The following is a 15,899-nucleotide window of genomic DNA, read 5'->3' as shown; positions in this document are numbered from 1 at the left end:
TGAGCGAGAGGCAGGAGCTTAAATACTCTATCGGGGGCGCCGCAACTGGCCACTGGAACCATTGCCCCACTGTGGCGCCCTCACACTAAATGTGGGCCAGGACGCGCGCGCCGCCACAGCTTACAGTGCGATGGTGCAGAGACCGCTAGGGGCCTTCGACGTCCATGACGTCTGGTGGGGATTCAAATTCCACAGTGCACGGTACCAGACCTATCATATGCTGAGTTGTGCCAAAAATACGACTGACTCAATCCAGAGTGACTTTCTTTAGCTTCTGCCTCTTGTTACGCCTTCTCACTGCTTGTTAGCAGCAGACACAGTGGCTGCGCCAAAGATTGAGACGGCGTGGCATTTTACAATTATTTATTGAATTTTCTTTACAATTTCTCCCTCGTCGTCACTGCCCAGCCCTGCGGATCCCTCCGCCTGGCTGCTGCTGTGTAGATTCTCTGACAATGTGCGCAACGCGCGCTGCTGATCGCACTTGGAGCCTCAGGCCACCAGTGCTCCGCTGAAACCAGGATGCCCTGTGGTTGAAATGAACTCGTCGCCGTGAGGTCAGCTGCCAGCGCCTGCTGCACCAGCAGCTGGGAAGCCGTCAGTCGCGATGTTTGCGAGATCCTGTCATTGACGGACCACCCACTGTGGGACCGGGTTGCTGCCGTGAAGTCCAGGCATCAGTCCCTGGCGGCACCTGTGACCAAGACCGCACTGCAGCCGGTCCTGCTGGAAGTTCTCACTATAGTTAGTCAGCCAAGGTGCCGACCGAACTTGGGGCGACCCCCAGAGCTGAAGTTGACATCTGGCAGCGAACGGATGACTCCTGCGAGCTGGGACTTATGGAATCATCACCTACGAAGATTGAACATTCGGACACGGACCACGTCCGTCCTCAGATCCAAACTGCTTCCTAATGGCTTCTGTCTGTTGCTGCCTGTGCTCCACTATTTATATCCGGCAAGAGGACGTTTTTTACCCTCGGTGGTAGCTTTTTGTTATTACTCCCACAGTGTATTGCAGCGTAACTTAGCGTGCTGGCCTCACTTCCCCTTACTCAGCACTCTCCAGGCTTCGCTCGGCACTCGGTCTGTATGCGTCCTTGCGTCAGCTTGTTGGTAGACTGCTGCTGTTGGCAAGGCTATCTGTGCCACTTACTTCGCAACGTCTCGGTCGCTGGCGTGTCTCTGTTTTGCCATTCTCCACTGCGTGAAGCAACGCTTACTACATGTGACCGCAACACTGTTACATACTTTCCCCCTCCTACCTCTTCCTTACCACAGCTCAATCCTCATTTCCCTTCTCCCACCCCTGCAGTTTCCATGCCCTCCACTCCGGCTGCTGCTCCCCCTCCCCGGACGAAGACGTGCCCCCCCTTCTTCAGCACCTGCCGGTGATGGGGCTCCCAGCCAGGACACCTCTCCCCAGCGTCTCTCAGGCCTAAAGCCTATTACCACAAATCGGCCACAAGACTCATCATCTGCATGCCCCAAGGTTACCCACTCTCTTTGGTTCCAAACTTGCAGAAGCCTACTCTTCCTCTGTGCCCTGCCCTCCTCCACCTATGAAAGAGGAGAAGAAGAAGAAGAAACACAGGTCCCAGCACAAGGCCCCTCCGGTGCCCCTGGAGGTGCCATATTTCCTCTCGCAACCTGAGTCTGATGTCTTATTTATGGATGTCACTGTGTCCTTGTTAGTGATGATCACTGACCATGTCACATGACCTCCCCAGGGCTTCTTTATGTCTAACCTGGACTCTTGCCACATGATGATCCAGTGGATGTTATTATTACCTACCAGAAATATGACACCTTGTTTCTTTTTATTTTGCGTTCTGTGTTGCTCTTCAATGTTTTGTGGTTATCGGGGTGTTCTGTTGGAACCATGCCGGCCCCGGAATAGCATCTGGAGGGGTCTGCACTTTGGCTGGCACTGATGTTATTAGTGACTTCATACCAACCTGGAAGCAATAGTAGTCAGAGTGCAAACGACCCCAACAATCACTGTTTGCAATGTCTACCTCCCTCCAGTTAGGCCTCTTCCTTACATTGAACTGTCTATCTTAATACAGCAATTCCCACTCCTGTATCCCCTTCTCCTCCTTGGGGACATCAGTGCACATCACCCCCTGCGGGGGAGTGCCACTTTGACAGGTAGGAGTCTTCTAATTGACCAACTTAACAGATTTTGATTTGTCTCCCCTCAGTGATGGTTCCCCTACCCACTTCAGTGCTGCCCATAGCACCTTCACTGCTATCGATCTCACAATCTCCTCACCTGCTACCGTGGCTTCCCTACATTGATCACCCCATGTTGATCCTTGTGACAGTGATTCTATCATTCCCCTGCTGCGACCAGGCAGATAGGCCCCCACGTTGGGTATTTCACAGGGCCCTATCTACAGGTCCCCCTCATCGTCGACCGGTACTGTGAAGGACCAAGGACATAGCAGTCACTACCCAGGACCGCCGACGGGCGCTGCAGCAACTTAAATGACACCCTTCACAGAGCAACATGACTGCTTTTAAGGATCTCCGTGCTAAGACTTTCTACCTTATTAAACAGAGTAGAAAGGAATGCCAGGAGTGCTATGTTTCCTCCCTGGGGCAGTATGCCTCTTCATCGCAGGTTAATTCCAAGCTCTGTAGCCTTGTGGGCCAGCAGCGGCAAGCAACTGTCCAGGGTTTTATCCTCCAGGGTGCTCTATGTACTGATCCATCGGTGCTTGCAGAACACCTTGCAACAGCGTCAGCATCCTCTTCCTATCCTGCTACCTTTCTCCAGCAGAAATGCCAAGTTGTACAAGCGCCCCCCCCCCCCCAAATACTGTTTCAGCCCCCACCAAGCTGAACCCTATAATAAACCCTTCACTGAAAGGGAAGTCTTGCAGACTCTTACAGCTCTTTACATGACACGGCCCCAGGCCCAGATTCCATCCACAGCCAAATACTCCAACACTTGGACGTTACCCAGATGCAACATCTACTCAGGGTCTTCAAACACATTTGGCTCACGGGTGCCTTCCCCTTGCAGTAGTGAGACAGTATAGTTATCCCCATCCATAAGAACGGAAAGAACACAATATCTCTCGACAGTGCCCGATTAGCGTGACAAACATAGTTTGTAAACTGCTCGAGAGGATGTTTAGCTTCCTGTTATGATGGGTACTCAAATCTCGGGGCTTTTGTTCCCGTATCAGCATGACTTCTGAGAAGTATGATCTCCAACTGACCATTTAATCAGACTGGAAGTAGCAATCCGGCAGGCTTCCACTCACCACCAGCACCTTATTGTGATCTTCCTTGACCTTCATAAGGCGTACGACACAGCTTGGCTCCATCCCATTTTAGTTACCCGCCATGACCAGGGCTTTTCGGCCCCCTTCCAATTTTTGCCCGCGAGTTTTTGTCCCACCAACTCTTTCGTGTTCAAGTTGGCACTTCACTCAGCACCCCTTGAATTCAGGAGAATGGTATCCCACAAGGTTCTGTGTTAAGCGTCACACTCTTCCTCATAGCCATCACTGGGCTTGTAATCTCTGTTGGGCCTCTGGTTACCCTGGCATCATGGCATCGCATGTTGACAATTTTTGCATCTGGTGCATGCCCCACTCGATAGCATCTGCTGAGTGCCAGCTCCAAGGTGCCATCTGACAGGCCTCTCTATGGGCCCTGCTCTCAGTTTTCTCCCTTCAAAACAAGGGTTATGCATTTTTGCCATGCTGGTCCAGAACTTCATTTAGGTGACCAGTGCCTAGATGTAACACAGTCCTGTTTCTTGGGCCTTATTTGTGATAAAAAGCTGATGTGGCTGCCTCATATTTGCCACCTGAAGACTACATGTGCTGGAAGCTTAATTCTCCCTGCCTCCTGGCCTTTACATCTTGGGGTGCAGACTGTGCTACTCTTCTCCATCTTTGCTGTGCTTTGGTTTTGTCCAGACTAGATTATTGTAGTCAGGTTTATAACCCAGTGGCTCCTTCCACTCTGAAAGTACTTGACCCTGTTCACCATTGCAGGGTGCATCCAACTATTGGTGCCTTTCACAGTAGTCACATTGACAGTGTCCTCACAGAAGCAGGGATTCCACTTCTATAAATGTGACAGAGCCAACTCCTGGTTTCTCAGGTAATCACCGTCCATTGATTCACTGACGATCCCGTGTACCCTGTCCTCTTTGCAAATGAGGGTGGAATTGCTGGTTGGCATGCATCTCACTTCGCTCTGTCAGGATCTCCCTCTCCACTCACTGGAATGTGCCCCGCATATTTCTTCCTACACTCCCACTTGGATGGTGCCTAGACCACAGATTAGGACTGACGTATTCCAGGGTCCTAAGGCCTCTGTCACCCCTATGGTCTTCCAGCGTCTTGTACGTCCCATCCTTGCAGATTTCCAGGCTGCTACCATCTTCTTCACTGATGGTTCTAAGACAACAGATAAGGAGGGATGTGCTTTCATGTGTCCTACTGGTTTAGAACACCATTTATTGTCAGGATCATGTCATGTGTTCACAGGAGAGCTACTGGCCATTAACAGGGTTCTCCATTTTGTTACTCAGGCCTCCCTCCACAGTGTTGTAATACAAACCGTCTCGATGAGCAACTGGCAGGCTATAGACATATGCTATTCTCATCTGCCCTTGGTCTCTGCTATCTATGACCACCTCTCTGCCCTTGGCCGTGCCGTGCCGCCTGCTCAGTTTTCTTTCTCTGGGTCCCAGATCATGTGGGCATCCCAGGGAATGAACTGGTTGACCATTTGGCTCGACAAGCAGATACTTATTCCCCCATTCCCTTTTATGGTTCCAGCTGCAGATGTGCTGTTCTACATCAAATCTCTCTTTTTTTCAAAATTGGAGTGACATCTGGTGTGCCACTGCTCTCAGTAATAAACTCTGCACAATCAAGACTACTGCCGTTTGGCACTCTTCCTTCTATTCCTCTCAGAAGGAGTCCACTGTCTTGTGCCATCTACATGTTGGCTGTACCAGACCCACCCATTATTTTCTCTTGCGTAATGAGCCACCCCCACAATGCGGATGTGGAGTCAGACTGAAGGTAGCCCATATATTGGCGGAATGTCCTCTTCTTTTGGCCCTTCGGACTAAGTATAATGTTCCAGGTTCCTTGTCTTTAACATTAGTAGATGATTCATGGGTTATTAACTGGTTCTCAGTTTCCTCCGTGAAAGTGGTTTTTATTTTCAGATATAAGGTGTTGCTTTACTCCTGGGGCAGGGGCAGGGACAGGGTATTGTGGTTGGGGCATCTCTTCATGGTTTCCCAGTCAGGGACCCGTGACCACTCCCCCGTACAAAGACCGCTCTTTTATCCCTCTGTTTTTCCAGTTTTTAGATGTGGTCTATCCTTTTATTCTTCTACTGTATGTGTTTGAACTTTTCTAGTTTGACCCCTCTGACTGGATCTGTCCACTTTTAGCAGGTCTCCTCTCTTCCACAAGTAACTTAGAAATTGTGGGACTGGTGACCTTGCTGTTTAGTTCCATAAACCCCCCCTCAATTAATCAATCAGTCAGTCACTTTGTTCAGCCTTTGATATTCAATCACCTTCAAAAAAGACTGTATAACATGATTTGCAAACTTTCCTAAAGTTTCTGTTAGCAGTGATTTCATGAAGGTCGACCGAAATCCGTTTTTGTTCCGAAAATCATTTGTGCAAAGAGTTCCAGTTTGTGGCTTATTATTATGCTCAAGACATAAAAAATTTTCAGTTCTAGGTATAGATACATTCAGATAAAAGCATGCACACTGGATATGTATTACATTTCCATTATGAGGGTAAGCATATTTTTGTGTGAAAAACTAAGCAAATGGATTAAGAAAAAAATCAAACTAAAATAGAATATTTGCTAGTGAACTTGAAATCCCTTTATTAGTTGTAAATCAGCCTTCAGTTTGCACAAAAGAAGGTAAAACACCCGCTGACAACACCAAAGAAGACGAAAAATGTAAAGTAATGTTCCAGAATGTCCAGTACATTACTAATAATATTTGAGGGGCATTCAAAAAGATTCCGTTCGAAAGCTGTACAGTCCATAATCTGTACACCAATCAGGCAGAATCGCCATGAGCATTGAGGCCATCATTCCTACCACTGGTCCAGGTTGAAGATACCTGTTTGGTAAAACACCATGTCCTGCTGCTTGAAGAACTCCGTAACTGCCTGCTGCACATTCTCATACTATAGGAATCATCAGCCCTTCAAGAACTTTTCTAAGGTACCAAAGATGTGGTAATTACATGGGGAGAGATCAGGAGTATAGAGCAGATGTAAATATGCACAATAAAAATACATTTATCTGCCGTACCTGGATTTGTTATAAATTGTTGCAAAATTCACCCCAAAATTAGGTAAAAAATATGATTTGTCATTAAAATCCAGGACCTATTCATTACCACATGTTGGGCTTATTGTCAAAAGTCTAGCTGTAGTGTGTATATGCTGCAGCAACACTCTCAAACAGAAAGTTTTTAATCATCCCTTATAGAACAAGTTAAATCCTAGGAGAAAGTAAAACACACGTATAAACTGTGTATTAAGTCAGATGCAACATCAAAGAGATTCGTAGTTTTAAGTTAAATAATTACAATATTGCGAGTGCATATTGCAGAAAAATACACAAGGTAGGCATCTATGTTAGGAGTAACATTCATTGTGAAAACATTGATTGGATTGACGAACTTGCTCTGGAGATGGCCTTTGAATCACCAGCAGTAAAAATAAAGCTAGGCAAAAAAAGCTCAATAATTTTTGGCCATCATATACCACCAAATAATGATGTAGATGAATTTTTCTGCAATTTAGAACAACTTCTGGACACACTAACACCAAACAAAAAACAGATTATAGTAATAAGAGACTGTGTACATAGACTCTTTATGATATAATATAAATAGTATTAAGTATTCTGACTTGTTACATTGCTATTACCTTATCCATATAAATTTATTACAAACCAGAATAACGCCTGATTCACAGTCTTGCATTGACTATATTGTTACAAATTTAAGAAGGGAAGAATTAATAGTAAGAACTACTGAAAACTGCCTCTCGGGCCAAAGAGCTCCATCTGTAGGGATGAATACAGACCACAAAATAGTTCCTTATAGTGACTGATCATAATAAACTTAAACTGTGCCTTGCGCCCGAAGACTAATGAAAGTTATATAAATCAGATGATATATTAATGTAAAGTGGAGCTATTTCTATGAAATATTTAACCCCAGTTTTAATCAGGCAAGTCCAACAGTAAAAAATCTATGGAATTCAGGTTAGACAAAGAACATCAAAATTCCACCAGAAATCTGCAATATGAAAGACCTGTAAGTACTCTTCAGAGATACAAAATTGTAGTGCTTCCTAACAAAGTACAAAATACCAGAAAATCATACAAGGAATCACTGAAGACTCTAAAAGCACACTGTTGTGCTGAACTGATACATGAATACAGTTATGTTAATAAACAAAGAATGGAATGTAATAAACAAAGAATGCAAAAATAAAGAAAAACCAAGTTGCAGTAATATAGCACACTAGAAGAAAATGGAATGTTGCTGAGTGAGCCAAAGACAGTGTATGAGGGCTTCATACAACATTTTAGTGAAACATGCAATGAAGATATTGAACTAAATGTACAAATAAACTCAGTTAAAATGAGTAATTCACATTTCTGATGGAGTGTAACAGAATACAAAGTAATGAAAATAATCTAAAACTCAAAGTAATGAATTAATAAAACGAATAACACATTTAATAAACAGTTCAATTGCCCAGGGAACCTTACGTGAACTTTCAAAAATTATATATGACCAATGTATAAGACGGGAGCAACCACTGACATAAACAGAGGCCAGTTTCATTGACTTCAACACTTGGACAGTTGCTTGAAAGAGTAATTCTAGACCAAATGGAATATTTCTTCTGTAAAAACATTCTATTAAAGAACCCACAGCAAGGCTTCCAAAAATGTCTATCCACAATAACAGCAGTAGCAACTATTTTCCATGAACTGCTAAACAGACTGGTTGAATCAATCCGTCATTGGGACTTTTCTAGATTTCTCTAAGGCCTTTGATTCTGTGAATGCCGCAGTACCATTATTCAAATTAGAAACTTAACGCAAGTAAGAGGAGTAGCACTAAATTTCTTAAATTTGTGTCTCGGAGACAGAGTTCAAAACTAAGATGTAGTAATGTAGGCAAAATACTAACAGTGAAATCAGCATAAAAAACTCTCAGCTGTGGAGTCCCTTTAAAAGGGTGCAGTTAGAATAACTGCTAATACAACCAAACACCAGTCCTGTAAAGACTACCTGGTGATCAAAAAGTCGGTATAAATTTGAAAACTGAATAAATCACGCTATAATGTAGATAGAGAGGTACAAATTGACACACATGCTTGGAATGACATGGGGTTTTATTAGAACCAAAAAATACAAAAGTTCAAAAAATGTCCAACAGATGGCGCTTCATCTGATCAGAATAGCAATAATTAGCATAACAAAGTAAGACAAAGCAAAGATGATGTTCTTTACAGGAAATGTTCAATATGTCCACCATCATTCCTCAACAATAGCTGTAGTCGAGGAATAATGTTGTGAACAGCACTGTAAAGCATGTCCGGAGTTATGGTGAGGCATTGGCGTCGGATGTTGTCTTTCAGCATCTCTAGAGATGTCGGTCGATCACGATACACTTGCAACTTCAGGTAGCCCCAAAGCCAATAATCGCACGGACTGAGGTCTGAGAACCTGGGAGGCCAACCATGACAAAAGTGGCGGCTAAGCACACGATCATCACCAAACGACATGTGCAAGAGATCTTTCACACATCTAGCAATATGGGGTGGAGTGCCATCCTGCATAAACATTGTACCTTCCATCAGGTTTTTATCAGCCAGGCTGGGGATGATGCGATTCTGTAACATATCGGCATACGTCTCACCCGTCACAGTAGCAGTTACAAAACCAGAATCACGCATTTCCTCGAAGAAAAAAGGCCCGATAACGGTAGATGTGGTAAATCCAACCCATACCGTGACTTTATCGTCGTGCAATGGAGTTTCCACGATTTTTGGTAGCCCAAATTCTGCAGTTGTGGTGTTGACAGGCCCTCGGAGTGTGAAATGAGCTTCGTCGGTCCACAACACGTTACTCAACCAATCGTCATCTTCCGCCATCTTTTGAAATGCCCACACCGCAAATGCCCTCCGCTTCACTAAATCGACAGGTAACAGTTCATGATGCCGATGGATTTTGTACGGATAGCATCAGAGGGTACGCCTCAGTGCCAACCAAACAGTAGTGTATGGAATGCTGGTGTGACTGCACAAGCGCTGACTTCCCTGTGCATAGACGAATCCGCTACAGTCTCCATTTCTTCCTGAACTGTCTCAGCAGCATTACGCCTTGTGCTTGGTCGGCCACTACGGGGCCTATCGTCTAAACAACCCGTGGCTTCGAACTTCGAAATCATTCTCGCCGCAGCTGCATTTTTCAATGGACCTTTACCCATTCGAATCCCCTTCCTATGGTGATAGGATTGTAATGCTGAACTAGCACATTCCCCATTCTGATAATACAGCTTCACTAAAAGCGCCTTGTCAGGTAACATCAACATGCTGCGACTGCTGGCGCATCTGATTCTCTCTGTAATTACAGCTCCTTTTATACACGATTGTCATGCGCCGTTACTGATGTTTTGCTGTCCAGTGCCATCTGTCTGACATTTTGTGAACTTTGTTTCTTTTTTTGATTCTATAAAAACCCCATGCCATTCCAAGCATGTGTGTCGATTTTTACCTCTCTATCTGCATTATTCCGTGGTTTATTAAGTTTTCAAATTTATACTGACTTTTTGATCACCCAGTACTTTAAAAATTATAATTTACTGACTGTGTATTCATTGTATGTCCATAAGACTATTAAGTTTGTAAAAGAGAATGATCAACTAGGTCTAATGAATAGTTCATAATTACAACACACAAATGAGATGTGATTATCTTAGGATACTTAGTAATAAAAGGGCTACAGATTGCAGCCTCCTTGAAGCTGGAAGACAATTCTATAACAGATTGCCACATGGTATAAAGCAACTTCGTGGAAATCTTTTTAAAGGCAAATTGAAACAGTTGTTAATTGAAGAATGCTTACACACTCTCAAAGATTTTTGAACTCCATTACTGACAGTTCTGCTTTTATATGCTGCAGTATGTTAATGGTGGTAAATGTTTACATAATAGTATATAATGTGCTACTTAATGTTTATATTCATTATGTAAATGAATATTTATATTCATTTTGTAAATGTACAAAAAATGACAATGACGAAGAGTGTCAACTTATTATGGACTATAATAATAATAATAATAATAATAATTATTATTATTATATTTATTATTATTATTATTATTATTAATTATTATTATTAATATTAATAATAATTATTATTAAAACAGCAACTGCAAGCCAGGAGGGCTTTTTTCTGTGCGCCAAGTTTCTTGCTCAGAAAGTGACATACATAATGCATTCTAGTGTGCATGTCAGTAAGTGACATCTGCGCTCTCTCTCTCTCTCTCTCTCTCTCTCTCTCTGTGTGTGTGTGTGTGTGTGTGTGTGTGTGTGTGTGTGTGTCACCCTTGACTACCAACTATTATGATGAAAACAAAAATCCTACATCAGTGACAGTATTATGGACCTCGTCAGAGCTGGATATTCAGTGTGCTGAGCCATGAATCACATAATAAACATACTGTGTCATTTGAACAAGACATGGCCAGGTCAAAAGCACCACAGTCACAAAGATGCGAGCCGATGCCAGTGCGATAGACTCACCACTTGCAAGAGTTCTAGCAGCACTGAGGATGAAGATATCGACTTCGCCTTGGCCAATTGTCAGCTAAGTACAATCCCCCAGTGACTGTATGACGGCAGAGAGAAGCCTACTCAGAAGATAGAAAAGCAGTTCGCGCCCTCTTGGTTATAGATCATCGTCCAGGGCTGACTTAGATAGGGATCATTGTTTAGTGAACTCTTAGAAGTGACAAGGCAGTCGTTATAAATTGCATTTGCTACGTACTGTGACAATGACCTATGATTATTTGCACTTAGCCATTGAGGGGCAGTGTTACAGACTTAATCATTCAGCAAGTCACAAAGATAAGTAAACCTTTTTAACTCACTTGTGTGACTTTGTTATTAATTTGTTGGAGGGTCCTAGAACCTCTGTTCTCCTATCATGTTACCTGCCCCTGGGGCACAGCTGTGTAATAGTGGCAGGGAGAAATTGTGTTAACGATGTACTGCTCCAGAAGCTATTTCACAAACTCGGACTCCACAGCAGTAGCGACGAGGCCTTTACAAAACTGGTGATGATGGTTTACAAACACAATACAGATTGTAGACAGTGGTTTCTTGCATGTTTTGATGTAGGGGAAGGTGCTTTTATGCTTGAAATCTCATGGCGGGGCCTTAGTTTAACTGTCGTGCAACTTTGTGCTCAAACTCATTTCATTATATTATTTGAAACCATTTGACTGTGGCAGAAAGCAGTTGAGTTGTTACTTCCATGGGCTGTAAAAAATATGAGCAACTTTTGTGACTGACTAATGAGGACCAGCACATGCAACATTTGATGATGAGTTGACATTATCCATGACAAAGCTGTGCTGCTCAGTGTATGGATTTAGAGCAGTTAGACCCACTTTATTTGTCTACCTCAGCATGGATGGTTGCATTTCTGCTGGTGCTCATAGCCTCAGCATCTATCCAATTAAATAATTTTAGTGATTGTCCGTATTATCAGCATGGCAGTATTAGTTCAGCTTATCATCTGCCTGGGAGCGAAGAACTGTATATATGGTGTTTCTTTAATGGAAATGAAGAAATATGTGATAAGATGAATTAAAATATCAGATGTTGGAAAGCATAAGGTTTCTCATTCCTGGAATACTGTATTTTACTTCATACATAATTTTTTATTCAAATTCAATGAAATAAACACAGATATCTTGAATCATTAAAAATATTTCTGTACTTTGTGACATTTCGCTTTTGTTCAGTTCTCTACTACTCTCAGTACAGATGCTATGATGCACAAGTTTTCCAAATGTGTGATTCATTTATTTTAAAAACATGACATGTTTTGGAAAGACATGATCCCATTATGAAGTTACTGAAAGAAAATATTATGCCATTATGCCCAGTCAGTGAAAATGTGGTCATGTCTTCCCAAAACATGTGTTTTTAAATTAAATAAATCACACATTTGGGCAACTGGTACATCATAATCCTTATGCTAATATCATGATACAGTTGTACTGTGACTTCACAACAGATAGCTCTACTACTCTTGTGCATCCATCCCATTCTCTTCCTTCATTTATTTAAGGTACATAGAACTCTTAATATAAGTTGACTATTTGCTATTATAGGGGGCCTAAGGGAGTGTGGACAATGGAAGCAAAAGGTCTGAAGCCTGAGAAAGATATCTCTTTCAAAGATGCCATACCAACTAAGACTCATATGGCACTTGTGAAGTTAGCAGAGGCAGGTGGTGTATATACCAAATACATTTAGTCCTTGCATGCAGACTACCTTCTGTTTTATAAATTTATTTATTCTAAAAATATGTTGTAAATGGAAATTTATTAATTAACTGCTGATGTACATGTTTAATAAAATTCACCAATTTAACCATTTACATGTGATTTAAAATGTGTTTCGTACTGTGTAAATACTTCTTTTTGCATTTGTAGTGGTTGTGATTTGCTCGTTAAATTCAGATAAGAACAGTATTTCTTTTCCATATCAATGTCACATTTTATTATTATTATTATTATTATTATTTGTGATGCAACCTGGGATTCTGTTATTTTACATTATTAAATAAAATGGTTTGTCAGAATACAAATAAAATAAACTGAATGGTATCAGGAGAGTCACCGAGCACCATTGAGGATAGAGAAATAAAATAAGATGGTAAATTGCTGAAGCTTTAAATCAATCCATGAGAAGGAGATGTTAGTACTTTCAACATTGGAGTCCAGTCAACAATCGTGATAATCTAATATGTAAGAAATTATCAGCCTCGATTGCGGTAACGATACCAACCTTTACCTAGGTTTCAGCCCAAGTAATTGGTCTTGGTGGTGACTTAGTACTTATGTACCGCAATTTTAAAATGTGACTGCACCTATTCAGGCTGTTTTAGTTTTATTTTTAGACCATGCCCTCGTAGACATATCATAGAATCAGGTTTATCTTATGACAAGGCTCAATTACTTGGGCTGAAACCTAGGTAAATGTCGGTATCATTACCGCAATCGAGGCTGATAATTTCTTATATATTAGAAGGAGATGTATTGAGACGGCACAATTAGACAAACACTGGTTGTAAAAAAAAAGGATACAGATTCATGTTCAAAATACAAGTATATTGAAAATGTCTAACTAATTTCATTCTTCAATAATAGATATTTCACGAATGAAACAATAAAATGAGGACAGGCAAACACTCACTTGTAACTAAGTTTAGCATATAGAAAAATATGATAGCATAGAGATATTACTAGCTTTCAAGCTACCAATTTGTTTCTACTTTAAGTGCCCCCCCCCCCCCCCCCCCCCCCCCCACACACACACACACACACACACACACACACACACACAGAGAGAGAGAGAGAGAGAGAGAGAGAGAGAGAGAGAAGGGGCTAGTGGAGGTTAGGCCAGGGAATGTATGAGAGCAAGTAATTTGTTGGCGGAACAGTTCCCATCTACTCTGAGGCTTGGGGGTGGGGGTTATTGTATGGCTACTGAAGCAACTTCTGGTGTTGTGGTATTCAGCCTGCTCAGTAACTGGGTGGTAAAGTATGCAGTTACACGAAGTTTGGCAGAGGCCATTCATGCTTGTAGTAGACAGCTTGTTATTTGTCACTCCCCTTTAATATGTTGCACAGTAACTCCAGCACACTTGGTATATAAAGTGGCTGACAGGAAATGCCTGTTGCTGGACTGGGATAGAAGGTAGTGTGTGATTGCATAGGACAGGTATTGCATCCGAGTCTTTCACGGGTGGCGCAGGTTTGACAGTGGCGTAATGATGAAGATATTTCATAGGTTGTACAAGTGATGAAATACTACTTTGGACAATGGAAGAAATGGTGCAGGAAATTAGTCAACATATTGTCTTTCTGTAAAGGCTTGGACAATGTCATCAGCATAATTTGTTAAATCCCACTTCCCACTGCAGATTTTTCTTTTCTTATCTATTAACAGAGAACAGGTGACTGATAAAAAATGGAGGTACCACTCATACTCAGTCCGTTTGATATAAACGGAGCTTTTTATGGAGGTCATCTGAGAGATGGAAATCAGCATCCAGGAAGGTTAGTTGCTGGATTGGGAGGTTGTGGAAGAAAGAACTGAGCTCTCTTTATCATAGATTGAGATCATGAAGTCGGTTAATCTACACCAGACAAGGGTTTTTGGTGCTGAGAAGATTCCTCTAGGCAGCCCAGAAACAAGTTAGTGTTGAACGGTGTCCTGTAAGCATCTGTTGCAGTGCCACAGATTTGTTTGTAGACTTGGCCTTCAAACAAAAGAAATAATAATGGGTCAAATTTACTTAATCAGAAGGATTAGACAGGTGGGTTTGGTATCAGCAGGGTTCTTAAAGAGGAAGTGCTGGCCATGGGAATGTGACATGTTGGTGTACAGGGACAAAGCAAGCACAGTGGCAAGTAACAAGTCTGGTGTTAATAGGGGTAGGAACTGAGGAGAGGCAGTGGAGAAAGTGATGAGAGTAGACAGACAATTAATTGGAAGTGCTGGTCAGTTAAGGCAGAGGATCTCTCTCGGGAAACATTGTAACCAGCTATATCTACATCTGCATCTGCATCTACACCTATACTCTGTGAACCAATGTGAAGTGCACGGCAGAGGTTATGTCCCACTATACCAGCATTTCGTTGACACACTCACATGGGTCAGACAAACCAGCTACCTTTTGTGCTGCCCTTCACTGTATATGTTCAATATCTCCTGCTAGTCCTGTGTGGTACAGGTCCCTTGCACTTGAGAAATACTCTAGGCTGGTTACATGAGTGATTTGTAAGCAGTCTCGTTTCTAGGCTGATTGCATTGCAATAAACCAAAGTCAGCTACCTGCTTTAACCATAACTGAACATATTTCATCTTTCCACTTAATGTCCCTACCAAGTGGTTCCTAAATATTTTTATGAGTTTACAGATTCCAGCTGTGACTCACTAATATTATATCATAGGACACTTTGTTTTTCATTTTGTGAAGTGCACAGTTTTACATTTTTAGTCATTTAGAGCAAGCTGCCAGTAATTGAACCACTGTGAAATCTTACCAAGGTGTAACTGAATGTTTTTATATCTTCGTTCAGACTGTACTTCACTGTAGGTAACTGCACCATCTGAGTTTACTGTTAATATTGTCCGCACGATGACTAATATACAACATGAACAGCAAGGGATCCAACACAGTTCCATGGGATGTCCAAGATAACTTGCCGCCCCTGTCTCTATGTACACCATGTGATCGTGGATTTGATAATAAGTGCAGGTGTGGTGCTGAGTCCAATGCTTTTCAGAAATCGAGAATATTGTGTCTACCTTATTGCCATGATTCATGGCTTTCAGATGTCATGTGAGAAAGGTGCGAGTTGGGTTTCACATGATCTATGTTTTCGAAATCCATGGAGGCAGTTGTTCTATTCAAGATACCTCATTGTGTTTGAGCTCAGAATGTGTTCTAAGATTCTACAACAAATCTGTGTCAAGGATATTGGATGGCAGTTTTGGGGATCACTTCTCCTACTCCTCTTATAGATAGGTGTGATCTGTGATTTCTTCCAAC

The 15,899-nt window shown here is 42.2% G+C and overlaps 1 protein-coding gene across 2 annotated transcripts in view; it reads left to right on the top strand.

Moving 5' to 3' along the window:
* The window catches only part of LOC124622591 (NAD-dependent protein deacetylase Sirt6), a 60,864-nt gene that overhangs the window by 12,609 nt on the left and 32,356 nt on the right, over positions 1–15,899 (top strand). For both annotated transcript variants that reach the window (XM_047148341.1, XM_047148340.1), the window contains exon 3: positions 12,448–12,566. In XM_047148341.1, coding sequence (XP_047004297.1) covers positions 12,448–12,566 — 119 coding nt within the window. The remainder of the gene's footprint in view (positions 1–12,447; positions 12,567–15,899) is intronic.

This window comes from Schistocerca americana, chromosome 7, assembly GCF_021461395.2.
Source record: "Schistocerca americana isolate TAMUIC-IGC-003095 chromosome 7, iqSchAmer2.1, whole genome shotgun sequence".
Classification (NCBI taxonomy): domain Eukaryota; kingdom Metazoa; phylum Arthropoda; class Insecta; order Orthoptera; family Acrididae; genus Schistocerca; species Schistocerca americana.
Note: the sequence above shows the minus strand (reverse complement) of the source record. Positions and strands in the feature narration are given on the sequence as shown.